Here is a 21337-nt window from a genome sequence, read left to right on the forward strand (position 1 = left end):
TGACATTACTCAAGAGGCTCCACTGCAGCAAAGTTTGTTTTGTCCTGCAGATTCTGTTTGTTTTGTCCTGCAGATTCTGTTTGGTTTTTCCCAGCAACAAATTGGTGTTCTTGTTTAACAAAGAGTAAAATTTAGCGATGTAGTTGCTTTTTGACAGATTAAAATTACATAAAGTTTAAGAGAATAAAGGCACCGCCTCTTCAGGGTGCACCACTAAATGCTCCCGGCTCCGAGAGAAACGATTTGCACGAATTCTATGTAAACAAAGTCCTGCCTCTAGAGAGTGCTATAAAAAGAGATTGTGAACTGTTCACTCCCTGTTCACTCCCCGCCATTTGAACCTTGCTCCTGTCATACGTGAGCACACAGCAAACCATACTGTACTTATAAAGCAAATTGAACTGAAAAGCAGAAGTCATGCAGGCTGTGAGGTCTAGCAAATTGTTGCGAGGCTGCCATTGCAACAAACCACCTCGACCAGACCAGATAGGACTGGGCAATGTCCACAGGTGGATGTACTGTAACTCCCAACTAAATGCTTAAAATAGAAAGCTCAAGCGAACCAGAGAGCCCTTTATCTGTGTTCTGGTAAATATCAATTTGCGGTGTGTGAATGCCCACACCCTGAAACACCCACAGAGCCAAATGTAAATATTATAACTTGATCTGTGGGTCATGACATAACCCTTTCTGTTACTAGTAATCTACTGTGGGCCTGGGATGAAGTTTTTTTTTTTTTTTTACCTTGACGTGAGAAGGTCATGGTTTTTTGCATTCATTTATAAGCCTATGGTATTAAAGTGTCCATCGGGTGGCATGGTGGCCCGGTGGTTAGCACTGTTGCCTCACAGCAAGAAGGTCTTGGGTTCGAACCCAAGACCTTCCCAGGTCATCCTCTGTGTAGAGTTTGCATGTTCTCCCCGTGTCTGTGGTGGGTTTTCGCCGGATGCTCCGGTTTCCCCCACCATCAAAAGAGACATGCATGTTAGGGTTTATACTCCTGTCTGTGCCCCTGACCAAGGTAATGGGAAAAGAACTGGAGTTGGTCCCCGGGCACACCGTGAAGGCGGCCACCCACTGCTCCTAGCTACACAGATCACAGCTAGGATGGGTTAATTTGCAGTAACTGAATTTCCCCAAGGGGATTAATAAAGAAAACTTAAAACGTAAAGTGTCTTTCCACTAAGTTGTTATTCCATAAATCATCTGTGCGTGTGCATGAGTGTGAGAGCATGAGAGAGAGAGAGAGAGAGAGTTTGCATGCAGCTCGGAAAGATGTTAATAACAGAACGAGTGTATATGTAGCAGGGTCTGGTGGTTTGGCTTATTCGTGAATACAGGTGGTGACCTCTTTGCGTGCCACTTGCCTGCACCTCCACCACTACATCTCCATGTGCCAGCCCATCACTCACAGCAGCAGCTCTGGTGTGGCACTGACTGACAAGTTGTCAGAAAGGTCATGCCCTAAGGCACAGGAGTCAGGGCTTCCTGATCATTCCTTGTTATGACATATGACTAGTGGCACCAGGGCCCTGCCACATGACAGACTGGTTACAGGCAACACAAGACGTGATCGCCTTGACCTTTTTGTTTTTCTCTTGGTTTCTTTTTCTTACAATCATCCTCTCTGCTCGCTCTCTCTCTCGCTCTCTTTCTCTCTCTCCATTGTTTGTCTTTCCCTTACTTCTGCAGTTCTCCCTTTTACCGCGGTGTTTCAGCACACAGCAGTGAGGTATTTTGCACAGTAATATATTGCCATGGACTTGAAGACATTTTACTGTTTCAGTTTCTGCAATTTTGAGTGTTAAGATAACTCCACATACACTTATCCGAGGTGTGTGGGGCCTTAAATGAGTATCAGCAACAGGTGGCGTGCTGTTTTGAGATTTTAGTGAGATTGCATCAGAAGCTCCTCTGTGCAATGACAACTCATTGATGATGACACACATTTGGCATCCTACTCCATCTTGCTGCATCATATCAGATAACTAGGTGTGGACCGTATGAGGTGACTAATACCCCAGAATGCTTGTGACGCAAGTGAATTGGCAATGAACTTATTGACAATGTTTTCCTCATTGTAACTGAGTCATCTCTTGCCTCATGATCTCTTTACCGACATGCGTTTGGGGCACATTATCTAAACGTCTTGCTTCGATTGGTGACTTGAGAGCTTCTCTGTTGCTGTTTTTTTGTTGTTGTTGTTTTTTTTTCTGCGTGTGTACATGAATAGGTTTATACAGTAACTAGCACACATTCCTGTTTTGTTTGTGACTATTGAAGAGGTAGTTCCAATCCTCCCCCTTAGTGAAAGCCGCCCCCTCCCCCCTGTATTGAAACTCTTCACTTCCACTTGACTAGATATAAATAGATTGAGCTCACATCAGAAAGATGAAACTGCCTCTGCCTTTCAGAAGACCCCCCCTCCCCTTAAAACAAGGAGGTAAACGACAACAGATCCTAGGTTCCAGAGGTGAGGAGATGAAGGAGAGCTTCTCGACAGTTTTTACGGAAAGAGGAAGTAGTAGGGCAAAGAGCACTCACAGCCTTAGGAGGGGTGGCGAAGGGGGCACACAGTGCGAATCCATCCGCTGACGCTCCAGTGACCCCCCCATGTGACTTTCCATTCCCAGAGGTCATGCCCGCCTCCTGTCTCCCACAGGCGAAATTGCAATCCAAGACTGACCCTAACCCCTCCCCATGCCACCCACACTGCATATCCAAAGGAAGACTCCCACCCACCTGTACCCATACTGCGGGTCTCCATCATTGCATTCTCAGGAGAGATCCTTCAGAGCCCCCCATCCTCCTCTCCCCATCCTCCCCACCTCCACCCACTCCTCCAACGCCTCCACGGAATTACTTCCATCTGGCCTAGTTTCCTCCTGCACTGTGAATATAACTGTACAACATCTATACGTTGTTTTGATGCAACACCTCCAAAGTTATTTTCCCTATTCATTTATTGTTTTTATGTTTTACTTTTCCAGCCATGACATTTCCATTTCCAGCTTTCGTTTACCTTCCAATTCCTTGCCTCATTCTGCCTTCTGGAGACCCCTTATTAACACATTGGTGGCTTCAGGGTGAAATTGTGTCCCTATATGTTGCCTGTCGGTACTCATTTGTGTCTTGGCTTTTGCTTACCCAAAGCCCCCGCGATAAGTAGGAATCAGGCTGTCCTCATTGCGCTTTCTCCTCCTTTTGCTTGTCTCACCAAAGCAATGTACAAAAGTACAAATAAAGGCAACATGGCTAATTATCTCAAAGCAGCAAAAACTCGCAATGCTTGCCAAGTCAACCAGATATACTGTCTTGCTCAAATAGATGAAGAGCAACGCCATACTTCCCTCCGATGTCAGAAAGACAATATGAACCGTTGCTCAGCTACTGAATAACTGTTGGCCTGCGTGTTGAAGGACATTGTCGCAAGAGAAGTAATTTGATTAGTGCACTGTCTTACTTCAAGCATGTCCTTAACATGTTAATGCACTTAGATAAATGTGTGGGTCGCCATGTCTCCAGACAAATACTTGCAAGAAAATTCATTTCTCTCATGATCCAATTGATTTGTAATTTACCAAGAGCCTTCATTTCATGGTTGTTTAGGCCCAGCAACCCATTGGTCCCAAGTAAATAGGAGCAAGGGCTGTGGTCGTTCAAAGGACCGGAATAGTCCCATTAACCGTGCAGTGGGACAGAAACACCCTGCTGCACCCTCAGTGAAGCAATATTAATGCAATTACAAATATCACCCCAGAAAATGCCATAATAATCAAACCAGTGTGTGAATTATCCCTCTGCTCAAAGGCTTGCCTCTCCAGTTTAAAGCTTCTAATGAGTGCCAGTGCATAGTATAAACAAGCTAGATCGTATGCAGTATGTAAAAGTCAGAGAAGTTTTTTTTTTTCCTTTTAATTTGCAACGTTTTTTGCAGATATGATAGGTCAGGGCTGTATGAGAACTTCCAGCTTTCTAGGTTTGCATCTTTACATGGTGATTATCATGTGTCATGTAAAGATGGTGCACGTGATACAGTCAGCAGAAGCTCTACAAGTCACTTGAACTGTTGGTCAGTCTGTGATTTGTCACTCACACAAACGTATAACACATTTATTTATCCCTTCCAACAAACATCCTAGCACAAAGAGATAGAAACACACAAACACACACACACACACACACACACACACACACACACACACTTGAGTCACCCCTATGGCTAGAAGCCCTAGCATCACACACTTTGGATTCACAGACAGCACTGCTAAGGCCCGATCATTGCAGTGACATACTATCACTGACACACTATCAATGGCACTTGGCCACAGTCACACGTATGACTCGCGTTGACATGAGATCAGCTTGTTTAAGTGTCTCAGTAGCGGCTCCGTTGGTCAACTGCCAGTATGTGTTCACACCAACTTAAAGATTTCGGCTAGTGGTCCAAGCACTGTAGAAAGGAGCGCCCCATTACATGCATTTTCCTTTGTAAAATAAATGTTGGAACTCGCATTTACAGTTAAAAACTGTCGTTAATCCCTTTCTGAATTTACATATGTACTGTTGGTAGTTTTTCTAGGCTGTGGATTCTTTTTATAAAAAGACCCTTTTTGCTCCTATTGGGCCCTTTCCAAATTCGCAATATAACGTATGCACCGATTTTATGTTTTTCCATGTGTATTTCCACCCTTTTTTCCAGTCTGATCTGAATGTGTTGGGTTGATGAGTCGCCTTGACTGTACTGTCTGCCCAGCTGTTACTGTTAACCCATATTTAACCCATGATCGTGACTCAGAAAAAGGGTGTCTCATTCTCTCTCATTTCCAGTCAATAGAGCCTTTGAATGTGGTTTTTTGAGTTGGGAACACCTTTGTCTTTGTCTTTACATTGTCCTTAAAAGGATAACTTGCATATTACAATGGAATCACCTTCGTTTTTATCGCATTAGTGAAGAAGCGATTCATGAAGGAAGGTCAAAACTAACCAAAAATGGGGGCGTCCGGGTGGCATAGCGGTTTATTCCATTGCCTACCAACACTGGGATCGCTGGTTCGAACCCCCATGTTCCCTCCGGCTTGGCTGGGTGTCCCTACAGACACCATTGGCCGTGTCTGCAGGTGGAAAGCTGAATGTGGGTATGTGTCCTGGTCGCTGCACTAGCGCCTCCTCTGGCCGTTTGGAGTGCCTATCCGGGGGGGGGGGACTGGGGGAATAGCGTGATCCTCCCACGTGCTGCGTCCCCCTTGGTGAAACTCCTCACTGTCAGGTGGAAAGAAGCGGCTGGCAACTCCACATGTATCGGAGGAGACATCTGGTAGTCTGCAGCCCTCCCCAGATCGGCAGAGGGGGTGGAGCAGCGACTGGGATGGCTCGGAAGAGTGAGGTTATTGGCTGGATACAATTGAGGAGAACGGGGGGGGGGGACAAAAAAACTAACTAACCAAAAAGCACAGCCCAAAGTATAAATAATTTTACAAATATCCATATTCTATTTAAAAATAAAGTATAAGGGACTTGTCTGCAGCCCATGTTAATAGAAACAGTCCAGTGAATTGCACCTTTCCTTTGTCATCGTAATTATTATTTAAGTCCTCAGTCAACAATATAAATGACTATCCCATATTGTCCTTCTTTTCATACTACATTGAAAACTGAATGTCTCTTTGTGGCCACGCCATGCCTATCACTGATTGATGGACTTAAGAACATTCTGGCAGCTAATGCTGCACAGGCTGTCGTTTGTTGCCGCACCCACTGTGCTTGCACACTTAAACACAGAGTGCACGCACATTAGCACACACTTTTTCTCCAGTGTGCAAACATACCCCCCCACACACACACACACTCAGACACACACACAAGAAGCCTTGTGACTGTGGCAACAGGGCAGTGTTTAGGTGTGTTTTGGTTTGTCCGTCCCCAAACGCACCCTCAGCACCAACACAGTTTCAGGTGGAGCATGTGTGCTCTGTAATCTCTTGCTTATTGTCTGTATGACAAAATAAAGCCCAACCACAGGGCACTGCTATGCTGTGACACAAAGTTGTCGAGTTAATCATCAACCATACTCGGCTCACCACTTGTTCAAGTCGGCATGTATTGGACTAGAGGAAGACAGGCTAAAGAAATCGCTGATATTGTATACCCTTGCTTCGTTCATTTTACAAGAGGACTTTAAGACATGTGTGCCAATTTGGTGATGTGCAACTTGTGCTTGTGCTGCATAGTCTGTATTTTTAGGCAGGGGGAGGGGTATCATTATGGCCTCGAGAGTACATTGCATGTCCCCATGCAACCCCTCCTTACAAGCAGCAGCACATCATTAGGAGCGATGTCCTCGTCTTTCTTTCTCAATCAGGACATTTCACGTCATGCATTGAGACATTTTCGCAGCCGCCACCTTGACCCTATGCCTCTCACCCTTAGGACGTACTGGCATAAAGTCTGTCAAACATATAAAAGGATGACCCAGACACATCACTCAGTGTATCAGACATCCTATGCTGTCTATTCTCTTGGCAAACTTGGGATATAATTTCAAGTCTCGGACCAATCTTTATTCTTTCCTTAATGAAATGCTGCTGGCTCGGCCTTGCCTCATTCTTCACGGCATTCTTGGCATTGTTCATCAGTTCACAATTATTTAAGCCCAACGTATTAACCCTTTATATGCAGCTCAAGAGTAACAAGTACCGCAAGAACACAGTGATGAATGGCAGTTAGGCTACAAATTGCTAGAGTTCCACAGCATTACTACACAATGTACACAAACCTGTGACGAGCATTCGGGCAGAGGATGACCGGTTTCTCACCCAGTGTTGTGCAATAGAAGTAGACATACTAAAGAATGCAAATTTTGTATTATTAATGTTAAGAAAAGGTAATCTGCAACACACTGTCCAATTGCAGGTAAAATTTTGTTTCAACATAAAAACAGATAAAATGTCTCCTTTAAAAGTTGAGCATTTTCACATTTCACTGAAGAATTCTAGGCCATATCGATCTAGCTAGCTAGCTATTTATCAGCATGTCTTTCATTCATTATTTAGTTTGTATTTGGACCGCTTGACTGCCTCCTCACATTTTTGTGAACTGATTTTTCCTGAGAGCCAACTCAGCTAACAGGGAATAGAAGTAAATAATAAGCTCTGAACAGATTGATGGTTTAGTGACTTGTCTCGATGTCCATGTCAATTGGTTTGAATGTCTCTCTCTTGCCGTTTTCTAAATCAACACTTTATTCAGCGCTCAATCTTTACCTCTAAGCTACCGGTTCCCCTCCAGTTAGGTCTGAGGGAACGGTAGCAAAAGAGCAGCGCCGTTGGAAGTGGTAGGGGTTCAAGTGTCCCAGTCAAATTTACAGCAGCCATACTTGCAACTTCTTAATCGTAGTAGGGAACGGTCTCAATTAGGAGTGGGGAAGAAAATTGACTCAGTGCAAAATCCCAATACAAAGCTGTGATGATTTTTGTATTGCAGCATTTCCTTGGAATCGCAGTATTGCACATTGAACTGGTGTTGTAATGAATATTGATGCAGTGATTTCTACATCTCTGAATGAATTTGAAATGTTTGAATGTTTCCAAAGGGAAGAACTCTTTGTGTTTTAAGCTTCTGGGACAAAACTGGTCTTTAAATAAATGCATTTTTTTGTTAATTTTCTTTGGATTTTTGTAAGTTTCACATTTTAATTTATGTAAAAGATGACGAAGCCTTAAAAAATTGTTGTATTGAATGCCACTTTATATAATAACATGTAATTTGAAAAATCATGAATTGATGCTACAATATCATTGTAATATCAGATTGGGAGGTACCATCTGATTCCCAACCCTAGTCTCTCTCCACCAGGCCACACTATCAGTCCAGTGCACATTTTACCCTCACCACTCTAATCTACAGAAAGGTGGCGAATGAAAGGAAACACCAACCTAAAGTGTCTTCGTAAGGTGTTGGGCCACCACGAGCCTCCAGAACAGCTTCAGTGCTCCTTGTCATAGATTCTACAAGTCTCTGAACCCTACTGGAGGGATGGAGCACCATTCTTCTAAAATATATTCCTTCATTTGATGTTTCGATGATGGTGGTGGAGAGCGTTGTCTCACACGTCGGTCCAAAAGCTCCCATAGATTTTCAGCTGGGTTGAGATCTGGTGACTGTGAAGGCCATAGCATATGATTTAACAATGATAATAATAATAATACATTATTTGTGGGCGCCTTTCAGAGCACTCAAGGACACCTTACAGAACACAGTAAAAAAACAAGCAGCGCTGTATCAGACAGCATAAAATCAAAATAAAGCAGGGTAGACAATAAAAAGTTAACGCAACAGATAAGTATAAAATCATCATCGGCACAAAACTCAGTGAAGAGTGTATTAGACTGAATATGCCAGTTTGAAAAGGTGCGTTTTGAGATTGGACTTGAAGGTTGAAAGAGAGTCAATGTTGTGAATGTCTTGTGGGAGAGAGTTCCATAGGCGGGGGGCAGAACGACTGAAGGCTCTAGTCCCCCATGGTAGTCAAGCTGGCCGATGGTGTAGTGAGTTGGAGAGCAGAAGAGGATCTAAGAGTGCGGGAGGACGGCATGTGGATATGAAGGAGTTCGGAAAGATACGAAGAAGCTAGAATATTAAGGGCCTTAAAGGTGAGGAGCAGGATCTTGAAGTCAATACGGTATTTAACAGGGAGCCACTGGAGTTGCTGAAGAACAGGAGTGATATGGTCTACGGAAGGAGTTCTGGTAATGATATGGGCGGCTGAATTTACATCATTTTCATCCTCATCAAACCATTCAGTGACCCCTCGTACCTTGTGGATGGGGACATTGTCATCCTGGAAGAGACCACTCCCGTCAGGATAGAAATGTTTCATCATAGGATGAAGGTGATCACTCAGAATAACTTTGTATTGATTTGCCGTGACCCTTCCCTCTAAGAGGACAAGTGGACCCAAACCATGCTAGGAAAATGCCCCCCCACAGCATAACAGAGCCCCCGGACCCGCTCACTGTAGGGGTCAAGCGTTCAGATTTTTCCTTTCATTTGTCACCCGTCTGTATATCATGCAGTGATCATGATCATAATCAACTCATGCAAAAAAAATCAATTACACTTAAGAGATGGCTCGAGTTCTTTTCCTTTTTATATTTTCACCTACATAATTTGATCCCACTATCAAGAGCATCATGGGGTTTTTCCATTGATAATGTTAAAATGTGGGTTGAAACCTTGGCACATGGGGTCCACGTTTGAATGCAGTATCATACAGAGGCCATATTGCAGGTTGGTACTATTGATTTTCACCCTCAAAGGTCCGAGCCGAAGCGCAGAAGGCAAGATTGAGCTCTTCTTCTGCTACTCACTGAAACGTCACAGCTCCTAAAAGTCTCCCACCTACAACTTAGATTATGGCCACTGACGGTTCTCAATGTAGCCTAGATGTGTGATTTTTTTTCCCTCCATACCACTGCCCAATAGGTTGCTTTACGTGGGCGTAGCACTGCGGCCACTATATGGACAGGGACTCTCAAAGCGAGCCCAGGAACCGCATATGTCCTCGTGCAGCAGCCCTCCTGTCAGTCACACTGCCCCGTCATGTTAAGCATGACATTTAAAGTTGGACCAAGAAGGCCGACAAAAGCATCCTTTACCTCTTTGTTACTGCCCCTGCAGAGAGCCCTGCTCTGGCATGCGTGGGTGAGTGTGTTTGTGTGTGTTGTGACTTTGGCTGGACTTGGTCTGGCGTAAGGACAGCTGTCACATCTCCAACCTGTCACATGTGACACGGAGGAGATGCCAGAGGCCAGGGCATCACGAGATACAAGGACGGACAGAGGGAGCGCAAGGAAGACAAGAAAAGTGTGTGTTTGCATGTGTGTGTGTGTGTCCCTTTGTGTGCAAGTCTGCAGGGGAGTAAAAAAAAAATTGAATTCAAGCTATGGTAGAAGTAGGGTGGTGGCCACATGAAGGGCTTGACTTAGGGGCACCCGCCAACCCCACTGCACATACACACACTCACACTCACACACACACATACATACATACAAACAAATACACACACACTTCACTTTCTCAACCCCAGTCCTTAAGCAGTTGAGTCATATCCTCTCAGGGTTTGTAGTAAATACTGCCTTGATGTCCAACCACCAAGCCTGAAGGACTCCTTTCTGGACTTGCAGTCCTCTGACCTGGGTCATTTCAATGTTCATTACTCCCCTATGAAGACGTCTTCATTAAGACCCTGCCTATGGCCTGTGGACCAGACATTTTTAATGATGTTACTTCCCTTCTAACTCTTTACATAAGCACGCGGCACTTGGCCGCCAGTGCCTGTGGTTAAAAGGGCTTAAGATGTGTTTGTGTGTGTGTGTGTGTGTGTGTGTGTGTGTGTGTGTGTGTGTGTGTGTGTCTGTGTATACATATATCTATCCAAACATAAATGATCTTATTAAGTTGCTATTCTGTTGTGTTATGGAAAGTCGCCCCCCCCTTCCCGCAAGATGGTTTGAGTGGTTTTAAAGCCACAAGACGAGAGAGGTCAACATTTGTTTTCATCAGAATCCGTTTCGCAAGCTTCTTCCACTGAACTGCAAAATTATAGGAGGGAAAAAAAGAAAATGGTGAGCGAGTTTTGAAAGCGTTTGAACGTTTCACCATCGAATGACGTGTTACTTCACCAGGACTCCACTTTACCATGTTTTATATTCCCTAGCTAAAACCAGACATCGAATACAAGATCAGGTGGTGTGACCCTCCAACACTTTACTGGGTCGCAAGAATGATGTTTCTTATTTTGTTTTTTTCAACCAGTTGCACCATGAAAATTAGAAATGGTAAGAGTGAGAGCGTTGTGTTCACTGTCATCTTTTAGCTCCTGTCAAGTGAGCGTCATTCTTTTCTCAGAAGTCGCCCGAAAAGTAAAATGTGTGAAATATACTTTTCCTCAGAAAAAATATTTCCATGTGCCCTCGGGCTGCCCTGGGTTTGGGGGGGTGGGCGCTCTTTCAGTCTTCTTGCTTTTCTGTCTGATCAAAGTTTGAAATGTTGAGTAATAATTCTGCAATATGTGGGAGAAATGGAGGCCCGGAGAGGTGAGAAATGTGTAAGAACCACATCCTCAACTCCGGCTTGTCTTGGTGGCTAATAAGGCACGATGTTTTAATGGTCTTGAAGCTACATCTTGCAAATGGTTTTAGTGGTCCCGGGGTGGAGATGGTCCTGAAAGGAATGATGCGCTGCTTTTGATAAATACACAGCGTCAGTCTGCACATTTTGTCTGTTTCAGAGACATTCAGTAAACTCTCAAGAAGCCTAAAAGCCTTAAACACCCCACAGCTGAGGACGCTTGCATCATTCAGCGCCAATCGTTGGGTACTGGCAGTGAAAATCAGCTTAAACCTGTAATTCTAAACTTTTAGTCTCTCACTCTACCTCTCTCTCTCTCTCTGTGTCTGTCTGTCTCTCTCTGTCTTGCCACCTCTCTTTCTCTCTCGCTCTCTGTCCGCCTGTCTCTGTCTGTCTGTCTCTCTGTTTGTCTCTCTCTCTCTGTCTGTCTGTCTCTGTCTGTCTGTCTGTCTCTCTCTCTCTCTCTAAGTAAAAAGAGCAAACCTAGAGGTTTTTCTTATAACAGTTCATTGTGGTCGTAGTATATTTTCCATACATGAGGAAAGACTGTAACGGTATTTCAGAAAAAGAAATGACTGGTGTATTGTAGGCAAATTTTCATTATATGTTTATTAATGTTATCATGTTTACCGGTCAAAATAAGCCAGCCTTGACAGCTCTTTAGTGGGATCGTTGGTAAAAATAGCATATTTACATTAGGGTGAGGCTAACCACTGCCAGCAATAACTGTACATACTGTGCACACCATCTTTGATTTGCAGATTTATGTAGACAGACGAGACAAAAAGAGGCTATTTTTATATGGCCGGTTTGTAGCCCTTGCACAGCAGATTAATCTAAAATGGCGTTTTGTAAGAGTTCAGGGGTCTGCCTTTATTTTTTTGTTTGTTTGTTTCATTGACGGGGTATGACTTGTGACAGCTCTTCGCTGTCCGTTGGGACAGGACGGGTCTGATTCATTCCACAAAGGGGCACCCCCATCGTTGGTGCTGTTCGTCTGACCATTGCATTGGACGGCACAAGGCCACCCAAGCAGAACAGTCCCGACGTTCTCCCCTGGCTTTCTCACCTTGCTGTTGGTTCTCATCTATCTGTTTACCCCGTCCCGGTCCAGAAGAAGCAGCCGTTTGATAACCTTTATAGGTGAGAGCAGGGGTTGACAACGACAGACTTGAGCAAAACAATCACTTACCGTTCACTCCGTCTCTCATCTCTCTCTCCCCCACCCCACACAACACTCATTTCCCCCCCAAAATCTGTCCCTTATTGTCAGGGACGGAGGCCTCGAGCACTGCTCTGAGACAGAGAGTGGTTCTTGTTTACTGATGCAGGCTACATTGATGTGAGCTGATTCTATCAAGCAACACTTTTGTCACACACCCTACCATCCCAATCCGCCTCCCTTCTCCTTATCTTGCCCCCCTGCTAATTCATCTGCCATGATGAGGCTCACCATCTGGCTGATGAGGGAGCTACCAGTATTGTTGGGACTGTTGCCTATGTATACAACCTCCGCTATGCAAGCACATTGAACTGCAGCTTAGATATTTTTGCCCTGTTCATTAAAAATACACTTAACATTGCCTTTTTTTCTTTGTTTTTTTCTTTTTGGATATTTCCCTCTTTTTCTCCCCAATTACCCCACTCTTCTGAGCTGTCCCGGTCGCTGCTCCACCCCCTCTGCCGATCCAGGGAGGGCTGCAGACTACCACATGCCTCCTCTGATACATGTGGAGTCGCTAGCAGCTTCTTTTCACCTGACAGAGAGGAGTTTCACCAGGGGGACGTATTGCGTGGGAGGATCACGCTATTCCCCCCAGTCTCTCCCCCCTGAACAGGCGCCCTGACCGACCAGAGGAGGCGCTAGTGCGGCGACCAGGACACATACCTGCGTCCGGCTTCCCACCTGCAGACACGGCCAATTGTGTCTGTAGGGTCACTGGAGGTAACACGGGGATTCGAACCGGCGATCCCCGTGTTGGTAGGCAACGGAATAGACCGCTACGCTATCCAGACACCCACTTAACATCGCCTTAAAGCAACATTGTGTCATTTTTCCATTAATTTGGAGGACAGGATGTAATCATTTCTTCACGCATAGGAAATGACGCACACTCAGAGGCATGATAAAAATGAACACGCGTTTTAGATGGGTTTTTTTTCTTCAGCAGTGGACCACACATATTTTGCTGCAGCCTGTACCACCAACAGGCCACTGCTGAAGACAAAAGCATCTAAAATCCCGCATTCATTTTTATCATGCTTTTTAGCCGGCGTCATTTCCTATGTGCAGATAAAGAATCGCGTGTCATTGGCCGGTATTACGGCAACACTGACCACGTTGGTCTTACCAGACCATTTGAGGCAATAGCGATGGAATTTAAGTGTTTCATTGACGCGCCACAGATCTCAATTTGTTGTGCGCACACTCCAGATCTTAATAAATGAATGTTGCTTTGACATGTTCCAAACATGTAATACACAATCATATTTATTTAAAAGAGACTAACTAACCTGATCGCACCCGATAGACACTACGCCTATTGTAGAAATCATGTTAGCAAATGAACACAGTTATTCACACAATAATGATGATGATGTTTACTCAGTTGTGTCGTCTTTGCTGAAAACTTGTTTATTTCACCTAGCTGGTCATCCAGTGTGTTGTGGCTGCCATGAGAAATATACGTGGTCAAGATTTGAGCTCACATGATGGATTTGTTGCTGTTGAATGCATAAAGTGCTTACTATTTACCATCTAAATCATCTGTTTGGCTTTTCTGCAATTAGACTCACTGGATTGAAGATGGATGAAAACTCGCCGATGTGGAGAAATATTGCATTTGATTGCTGCCGTGGGTTTTGTTTGAAGAACTGGAATTAAACACAGCCGCGATAACAATTATTAGCTCTTGTTACTGTCACTAGACTTGGATAGAAAACGCTCAGCGAGCGAATCTGTGCTCCGCCCGTGCAACCGTTTCGCTTCGATCAGAGGACGGTCCGTCTTTTCCATCGACAGACCTGGGTTTCGCGTGATCCCATCAGAGTTGACCCCGTTGGAGGACACGCTGCTGCAAACGGGTTGCGCCATGCCTCCACCCAATAATGTATGGTGGTTAGGATATTGCCCCCTCACGATGGAGGGCAGCGATTATCACAAATGGATGAGTTCAAACCATCTGTGAGACATTTGATTAACACCGTTGAGCATCTTTGGGGAAAGAGAGAGAGAGAGAGAGCGAGAGAGCCCAGAGTGGTTCTTCATATCAAATTGTACTAATGACAGACCCTCGCAAGTGGCCATGCTCTAGGAAAGGAGGAAAAAAAACACATTGGGGAAGAGAAATTCAAACCTTGGAGAAACGGAGCGGGTTTGGTGCAGGCAGCTCCGGGTGGCCTCGCTCTCCATCTCACACATGATTTGATTGGTGCTCCCAGTCATCGGTTCTGCCGCGTGTTCCAGCTGTTGAAGCTAATTTGGCATGAAACAAAACAGATGTTTCTACTGGTGTCATCCCTCCTCCTGCTTTTCTTCTCCTCAGTCTTTTTTTTTTTGGGACCCACACTTGTTGTACACAGACAGACTCGGGCCTGAGCAGATCTGCCTGGTTCTGGGTTACGCGGAGGCACTCGCCGTTGTCAGCGTGAATGCATGTGACATTTCGGTAATGGTTTTAAGAATTAATCTTCCAACCTTCCGTATTCTCCTTGTCAGGACACGGCGTTGGACCCTGGCGAGGATGTGGCCCTGCTGTCGGTGAGCTTCGAAGACGCAGAAGCCACCCAAGTGTTTCCCAAACTCTACCTCTCCCCCAGCATCGAACAGTAAGTGGCCGCATTGATCAGTCAGCTTATCCATCAGCCAGGTCACCAATGTGTCATTCAGTTTACTGGAGTCGGTGGGGACACTGACTTGTGCACACGAGGCATCTGCTCAACGGGGGCCTTTTAATTATTATTAGATGTAGTTCTGAATAGTTTTTTCCATTTACAATAAGATAAGATGTATTTTATTAATCCCCCATGAGGACATTTATCCTCTGCATTTAACCCCTCCCTACACACACACACCGGAAGCAGTGGGCAACCGTGCTAGCTAGGAGCAGTGGGCGGCTGCCATGCAGCGCCTGGGGGACCGACTCCAGCTCTCCTTGCCAGGCCTCGGTCAGGGGCACAGGCAGGAATTTTGACCCTAACAAACATGCCTTTTGATGGCGGGAGGAAACCGGGGCATCCGGAGGAAACCCACAGAGAGAACATGCCAACTCCATACAGAAAAGACCTGGGACAGCCTGGGGTTTGAACCCAGGACCTTCTTGTTGTGAGGCAACAGTGCTAAACCACTGGGCCACCATGCTGGTGTGTTTGACCTTTATATACATGTATATATAGATAGATAGATAGATAGATAGATAGATAGATAGATAGATAGATAGATAGATAGATAGATAGATAGATAGATAGATAGATAGGTATATTATATACACTCACTGGCCACTTTATTAGGTACACCTTGCTAGTACCGGGTTGGACCCCCTTTTGCCTTCAGAACTGCCTTAATCCTTCGTGGCATAGATTCAACAAGGTACTGGAAACATTCCTCAAGAGAGTTTGGTCCATATTGACATGATAGCATCACGCAGTTGCTGCAGATTTGTCGGCTGCACATCCATGATGCAAATCTCCCAGTCCACCACATCCCAAAGGTGCTCTATTGGATTGAGATCTGGTGACTGTGGAGGCCATTTGAGTACAGTGAACTCATTGTCATGTTCAAGAAACCAGTCTGAGATGATTCGAGCTTTATGACAGGGCACGTTATCCTGCTGGAAGTAGCCATCAGAAGATGAGAACACTGTGGTCATAAAGGGATGGACATGGTCAGCAACAATACTCTGGTAGGCTGTGGCGTTGACACGATGCTCAATTGGTACTAAGGGGCCCAAAGTGTGCCAAGAAAATATCCTCCACACCATTACACCACCACCACCAGCCTGAACCGTTGATACAAGGCAGGATGGATCCATGCTTTCATGTTGTTGACGCCAAATTCTGACCCTACCATCCGAATGTCGCAGCAGAAATCGAGACTCATCAGACCAGGCAACGTTTTTCCAATCTTCTATTGTCCAATTTTGGTGAGCCTGTGCGAATTGTAGCCTCAGTTTCCTGTTCTTAGCTGACAGGAGTGGCACCCGGTGTGGTCTTCTGCTGCTGTAGCCCATCTGCCTCAAGGTTCGACGTGTTGTGCGTTCAGAGATGCTCTTCTGCATACCTCGGTTGTAATGAGTGGTTATTTGAGTTACTGTTGCCTTTCTGTCAGCTCGAACCAGTCTGGCCATTCTCCTGTGACCTCTGGCATCAACAAGGCATTTTCGCCCACAGAACTGCCGCTCACTGGATATTTTCTCTTTTTCGGACCATTCTCTGTAAACCCTAGAGATGGTTGTGCGTGAAAATCCCAGTAGATCAGCAGTTTCTGAAATACTCAGACCAGCCCGTCTGGCACCAACAACCATGCCACGTTCAAAGTCACTTAAATCACCTTTCTTCCCCATTCTGATGCTCGGTTTGAACTGCAGCAGATCGTCTTGAACATGTCTACATGCCTAAATGCATTGAGTTGCTGCCATGTGATTGGCTGATTAGAAATTTGCGTTAACGAGCAGTTGGACAGGTGTGCCTAATAAAGTGGCCGGTGAGTATATATATATATATATACACACACACATATATACATATACACACACACATATATACATATACACACACACACACACATATATATGTGTGTGTGTGTGTGTGTGTGTGTGTGTGTATGTATGTATATATATATATATGTTTATTTATATATGGTGATAAAAGACTGGTTTATTACCACAAACTTTGAATTAAACCTTCCAAAGCGTGCACTTGACACACACACATTCTCTGTGATTTGAGGATCACAGTCGTCACCATGAAAACTATCATCTGAAATCCTCACAGGACCAGGGGAATCAAAAAAGGCAGGAAGTTTGTTTCGATAATTCCGCTGTAAGGACAACAGTTTGGGCGAAATCTTCCACGAAAAAGGGCTCCACCCGAAATCCTTTAGGTAGATGCCCCCCACCCCACCCCACCAAACTCAGAAAAAAGTCATCCAAACGTGACAGGGGTCCAACTTGCAGCGGCTCCGTTTTCGAGGGCGAGTCCGAGGGAGAGGGTCACTTTGTGAGGCTCGCCCCACATTATGCCCCGGTGAATATTCCCACGCCCCGGCGACGGGACTCATCCACGCGTTCCTCACACAACAATAGGAGGAGACGACCGGTGAGGAAGTGGATGACATGGGGCGTCCGAGCAAAGGATGACTGGACGTCTGAAGACATCTGGCATGTTAAAATAGAGAGCGCGTGCTTGTGAGCAGGCTTTTCCGGAATATGCATGTTGTGTGAATGTTAGTGTGTGTCTGTGGGTCTTGTGTAACTTCGGCAGTGTGTGTCCTCTCTTTTTGCACAGCCCTTATTGTTCGTCCTGGTGCATTTAGTTAAAAAGGGTTTTTTTGTGGTTGTTGTTTGTTTGCATGTGTCATTTTGTGTTTGTGTATTATTGTGTGTCTGTGTGTTTGAGATTAGGTTATTTCCATGCATATGTGTGCACATCAGTGTTGGCGTGTGTGTGTGTTTCTGTGTTGTAACGTGTTTTAACTTTTTTTGATGTGTGTTTGTAGGTCTGTGTGTGTGTACACATGTAAACCTTTGAATAAGCTCTGCAGCAACTACACACTGGGTCTGTGGTTGTGTGTGTGTATGTGTGTGTGGATTGTGGAGAAACTTTTGTGTGTGTGTGTGCAGGTCTGTGTGTGTATTTCTGTGTGTGTGTGTGTGTGTGTGTGTGTGTGTGTGTGTGTGTGTGTGTGTGTACACGTGTGTGGTGTGTGTGTGTGTGTGGTGTGTGTGCGTGCAGGTGTGTGCGTGTGCGTGTGTGTGTGTGCGTGTGTGTGTGTGTGTGTGTGTGTGTGTCAGGTATGGGCCCACTCTAACCCCAGGGCCCCATGGTCGGGGCTTTCGTGCTCAGAATAATCTCCGGCTGATGTTTATTTACAAGTACACGCCCCGTCGCACCAGGTTAGAGGACCTCTGCCCCCCCTTCCCCTCTGTTCCTCCCCCCCCCCCCCCTCTCCGCACACCATATTCCTCCTTGCTAGCTCCTCCCCGGCTCTTTTGTCTTGGTCTGTAGATGTTTGGCAGGGTTATCTCTCACCATAATCAAATCACTCCTGCCCCCCGCTCTCCTTTTCATGCCCCCCGCCCCCGCCCCGCCCCCCGATTTTCTGGACACTTGTCTCCTCATCTGCAGCGCAGCTCTCGCTATGAAGTTTATATCTGTCCCTTTACTTCCCCACTGTGTTTATTCGTTGTGTAAGCAGACACACGTGCACACGCTTAGACAGACACACACGTGTGACACGCACACACGCACCCACCCGTCCTCCCATCTGATCTGTTAATATTTACTCTAGCGGGGCTTTAACGGGGCTTTAGCCCTACAAGGGAATTGCAGAAGCTGCCCTAATTGCACACATGAGAAAGGTTAACTGCCCCACTGCTCTTTGCACACAACACGAGCTCATTCATTCTGCACGCCGCGCACGAGAAAGCGTGCGTAAACACGGTTGTGCGAGCGCGCTCGTCGGCTTCCTGCACCGGGGAATCAAACTCGTGAGCCGCAACGAGAGACTTTCTTTCCTCTCTGCTGAGAGACTCGCCGTTTCTCAGCACCTCTTCTGCACAGCAAATCCGCTTTGCTGAGGAGCCTTTCACGCTCATTCCGCCATCCCACACCGGAGCCGTGCAGATGTGCACGCACATCTGTGTGTGTGTGTGTGTGTGTGTGTGTGTGTGTGTGTGTGTGTGCGTGCGTGTGCACGGCTGACCTTGCCCCAGCTCCAGACCAGACTGAAGCTGCTACACTGGCGTTGGGGGCTCTCCTCCGCTGCCAGTTGCGTGAGGAGAACAGACAGAAGGAGGCTAAAGGCGGTGCAGAGTAGAGCAGGAGAGGGGGGGGGAGCGCGGCGCAGCGCCGGGGGGGGGGGGGGGGGACGGGGAAGGGGAGGCCATACAACGAACCTGCCTTACCGAAGCCCTTTTGAGAAGAGAAACTGCAAAGGCTCAACTGTGCCGCATGAAACCCGGCGCTCTGTTGTCTGCCTCTTCTTGGCTTTACTGCTGCTTATGGCCGCGGTGCCTACACACACGCGTGTCAGGGCTGTGGATGTATGTAGGGATGTGTGTTAGGTTGTGTATCTATGTAGGGATGTGTGTTAGGTTGTGTATCTATGTAGGGATGTGTGTTAGGTTGTGTATCTATGTAGGGATGTGTGTTAGGTTGTGTATCTATGTAGGGATGTGTGTTACTGTATGCTTTTTTTACGCCTTTTTTGTCAGCTGTGTGGGAGTGTTAATTCATGACCCAGGGCGAAAATATACATCTTTACCATTGTTTGAACGGTGTGTGTGTGTGTGTGTGTGTGTGTGTGTGCGTGCGTGCGTGTGTGGATGAGAATGCTGGATGGATGTTTGTGCTATACGCAGCTTTGCGTACGAGTTAATTTCGCTCATGTAAGTATGCAAGCTGTGTGTGTGTGTGTGTGTGTGTGTGTGTGTGTGTGTGTGTCCATGTGAATCTGTTAGTTTGCCTCTCTGTCCTTACTGACTCTTGTTATTCTTTAGTTGCTTTGTCCGACTGCCTTGTTTTGTGTGAAAAACAATTACGTAAAACCTCCTCTGGTCCCTCTCTGTTGCCTATACCTCACTCTGCATGTATGTGTGTATGTGTGTATGTCAGGACCTTTATTCCTGCTGTGGGCTGCAAAAACTGCAAGAACACACATATCCAAACTAACATATATCTCCAAATTAAACAAAAAATAATAAAATCACTGTCCAAGGGAACGAACGCCAGCCAGGATGACTGTCGGAACCGCCGGTCTGCATGGGCTAGCAGTTAGCTTAGCCCGCCCCGTGTCCACATCCTGTCAGACCGCCCTCATTGTTTCCCCTTCGGGCGCAGCTCCGGGCAGGGCCGTCATCCCTGGGCCTGCCGGATGCAGCAGACCAAGCTCCCTCAGCCAATCCAACGCCACGTCTCCCGGCCAGACACCTTCGACACACCTCCCCGCACTCCACACGACGACACCAAAAACACCACAGTCGACGCCAGGCGAGGCCGCCGCCAGACCGCCCTCGGTGTTATCGGAACCGCCGGTCTGCATGGGCTAGCAGTTAGCTTAGTCTGCCCCGCGTCCGCATCCTGTCAGACCGCCCTTGGTGTTACCTCCTCAGGCACAGCTCCGGGCAGGGCCGTGGTCCCTGGGCCCACAGGACGCAGCAGAACAAGCTCTCCCAGCCATCAAACGAAGACACAAACTTAGACACAGACGTGGACAAAGACCCTGCATGGATGGTACTGGGTGAGGCCGCCGCAAACGTGAATTCGCGCCGCCGTCTGCTCACACCAGACAAACAATGCAAGGGTATTTAACGGTGGAGTAATATATTGTGACGAATTCTGGGGCAGCGAACCCGGGTCAACCACACCACGGGCGACTCCGCTAACCAGTCAAATAAAGGGTCCGACCCATATATGTGTGTATGTGTGTGTGTGTGTGTGTGTGTGTGTGTGTGTGTGTATGTATGTATGTATGCGTATGTCTGTCTTTCTATCTATCAAAGCATCCTGGAGTATTTAGAAAGGCACTATATATAAATCTGATCTACCTACCTGCCTACCTACCTATCTACAAAGTTATTTTCAGGAATGCTTTAGAGTTATGTTTAGCCGACAGTTGCTCATAAGTTATTCTGTGTGTGTGTGTGTGTGTGTGTGTGTGTGTGTGTGTGTGCGTGTGCGTGTGTGAATGCACTTTATGTATGTGTGTCAGTCAGTCTGTATACGTCTCTCTCCACACACACAAGTGTATATTGTGTATATATATATATATATATATACACACATACACACACACACACACACACACACACATCTATCTTTCTGTCTGTCTTTCTTTGCCTGTTTCTGTTTTCCTCTGTTCTGTCCATCATACAGTTTTTAACTTCCTTTTTTTTAATATTATAAATTCCCCCTACTGGGCCTACCCCCCCCCACCTCCTCCCTTTACATTCCGTTTTTCCACGCCATCCGCCCGTCTCTTTCTCCCTGT

At 46.1% G+C, this 21337-nt stretch overlaps 1 protein-coding gene across 2 annotated transcripts in view; it reads left to right on the plus strand.

Moving 5' to 3' along the window:
• Positions 1–21337, plus strand: part of babam2 (BRISC and BRCA1 A complex member 2) — a 116500-nt gene that overhangs the window by 71489 nt on the left and 23674 nt on the right. For both annotated transcript variants that reach the window (XM_056296194.1, XM_056296195.1), the window contains exon 7: positions 14849–14958. In XM_056296194.1, coding sequence (XP_056152169.1) covers positions 14849–14958 — 110 coding nt within the window. The remainder of the gene's footprint in view (positions 1–14848; positions 14959–21337) is intronic.

Source organism: Lampris incognitus, chromosome 16 (genome assembly GCF_029633865.1).
Source record: "Lampris incognitus isolate fLamInc1 chromosome 16, fLamInc1.hap2, whole genome shotgun sequence".
Taxonomy (NCBI): domain Eukaryota; kingdom Metazoa; phylum Chordata; class Actinopteri; order Lampriformes; family Lampridae; genus Lampris; species Lampris incognitus.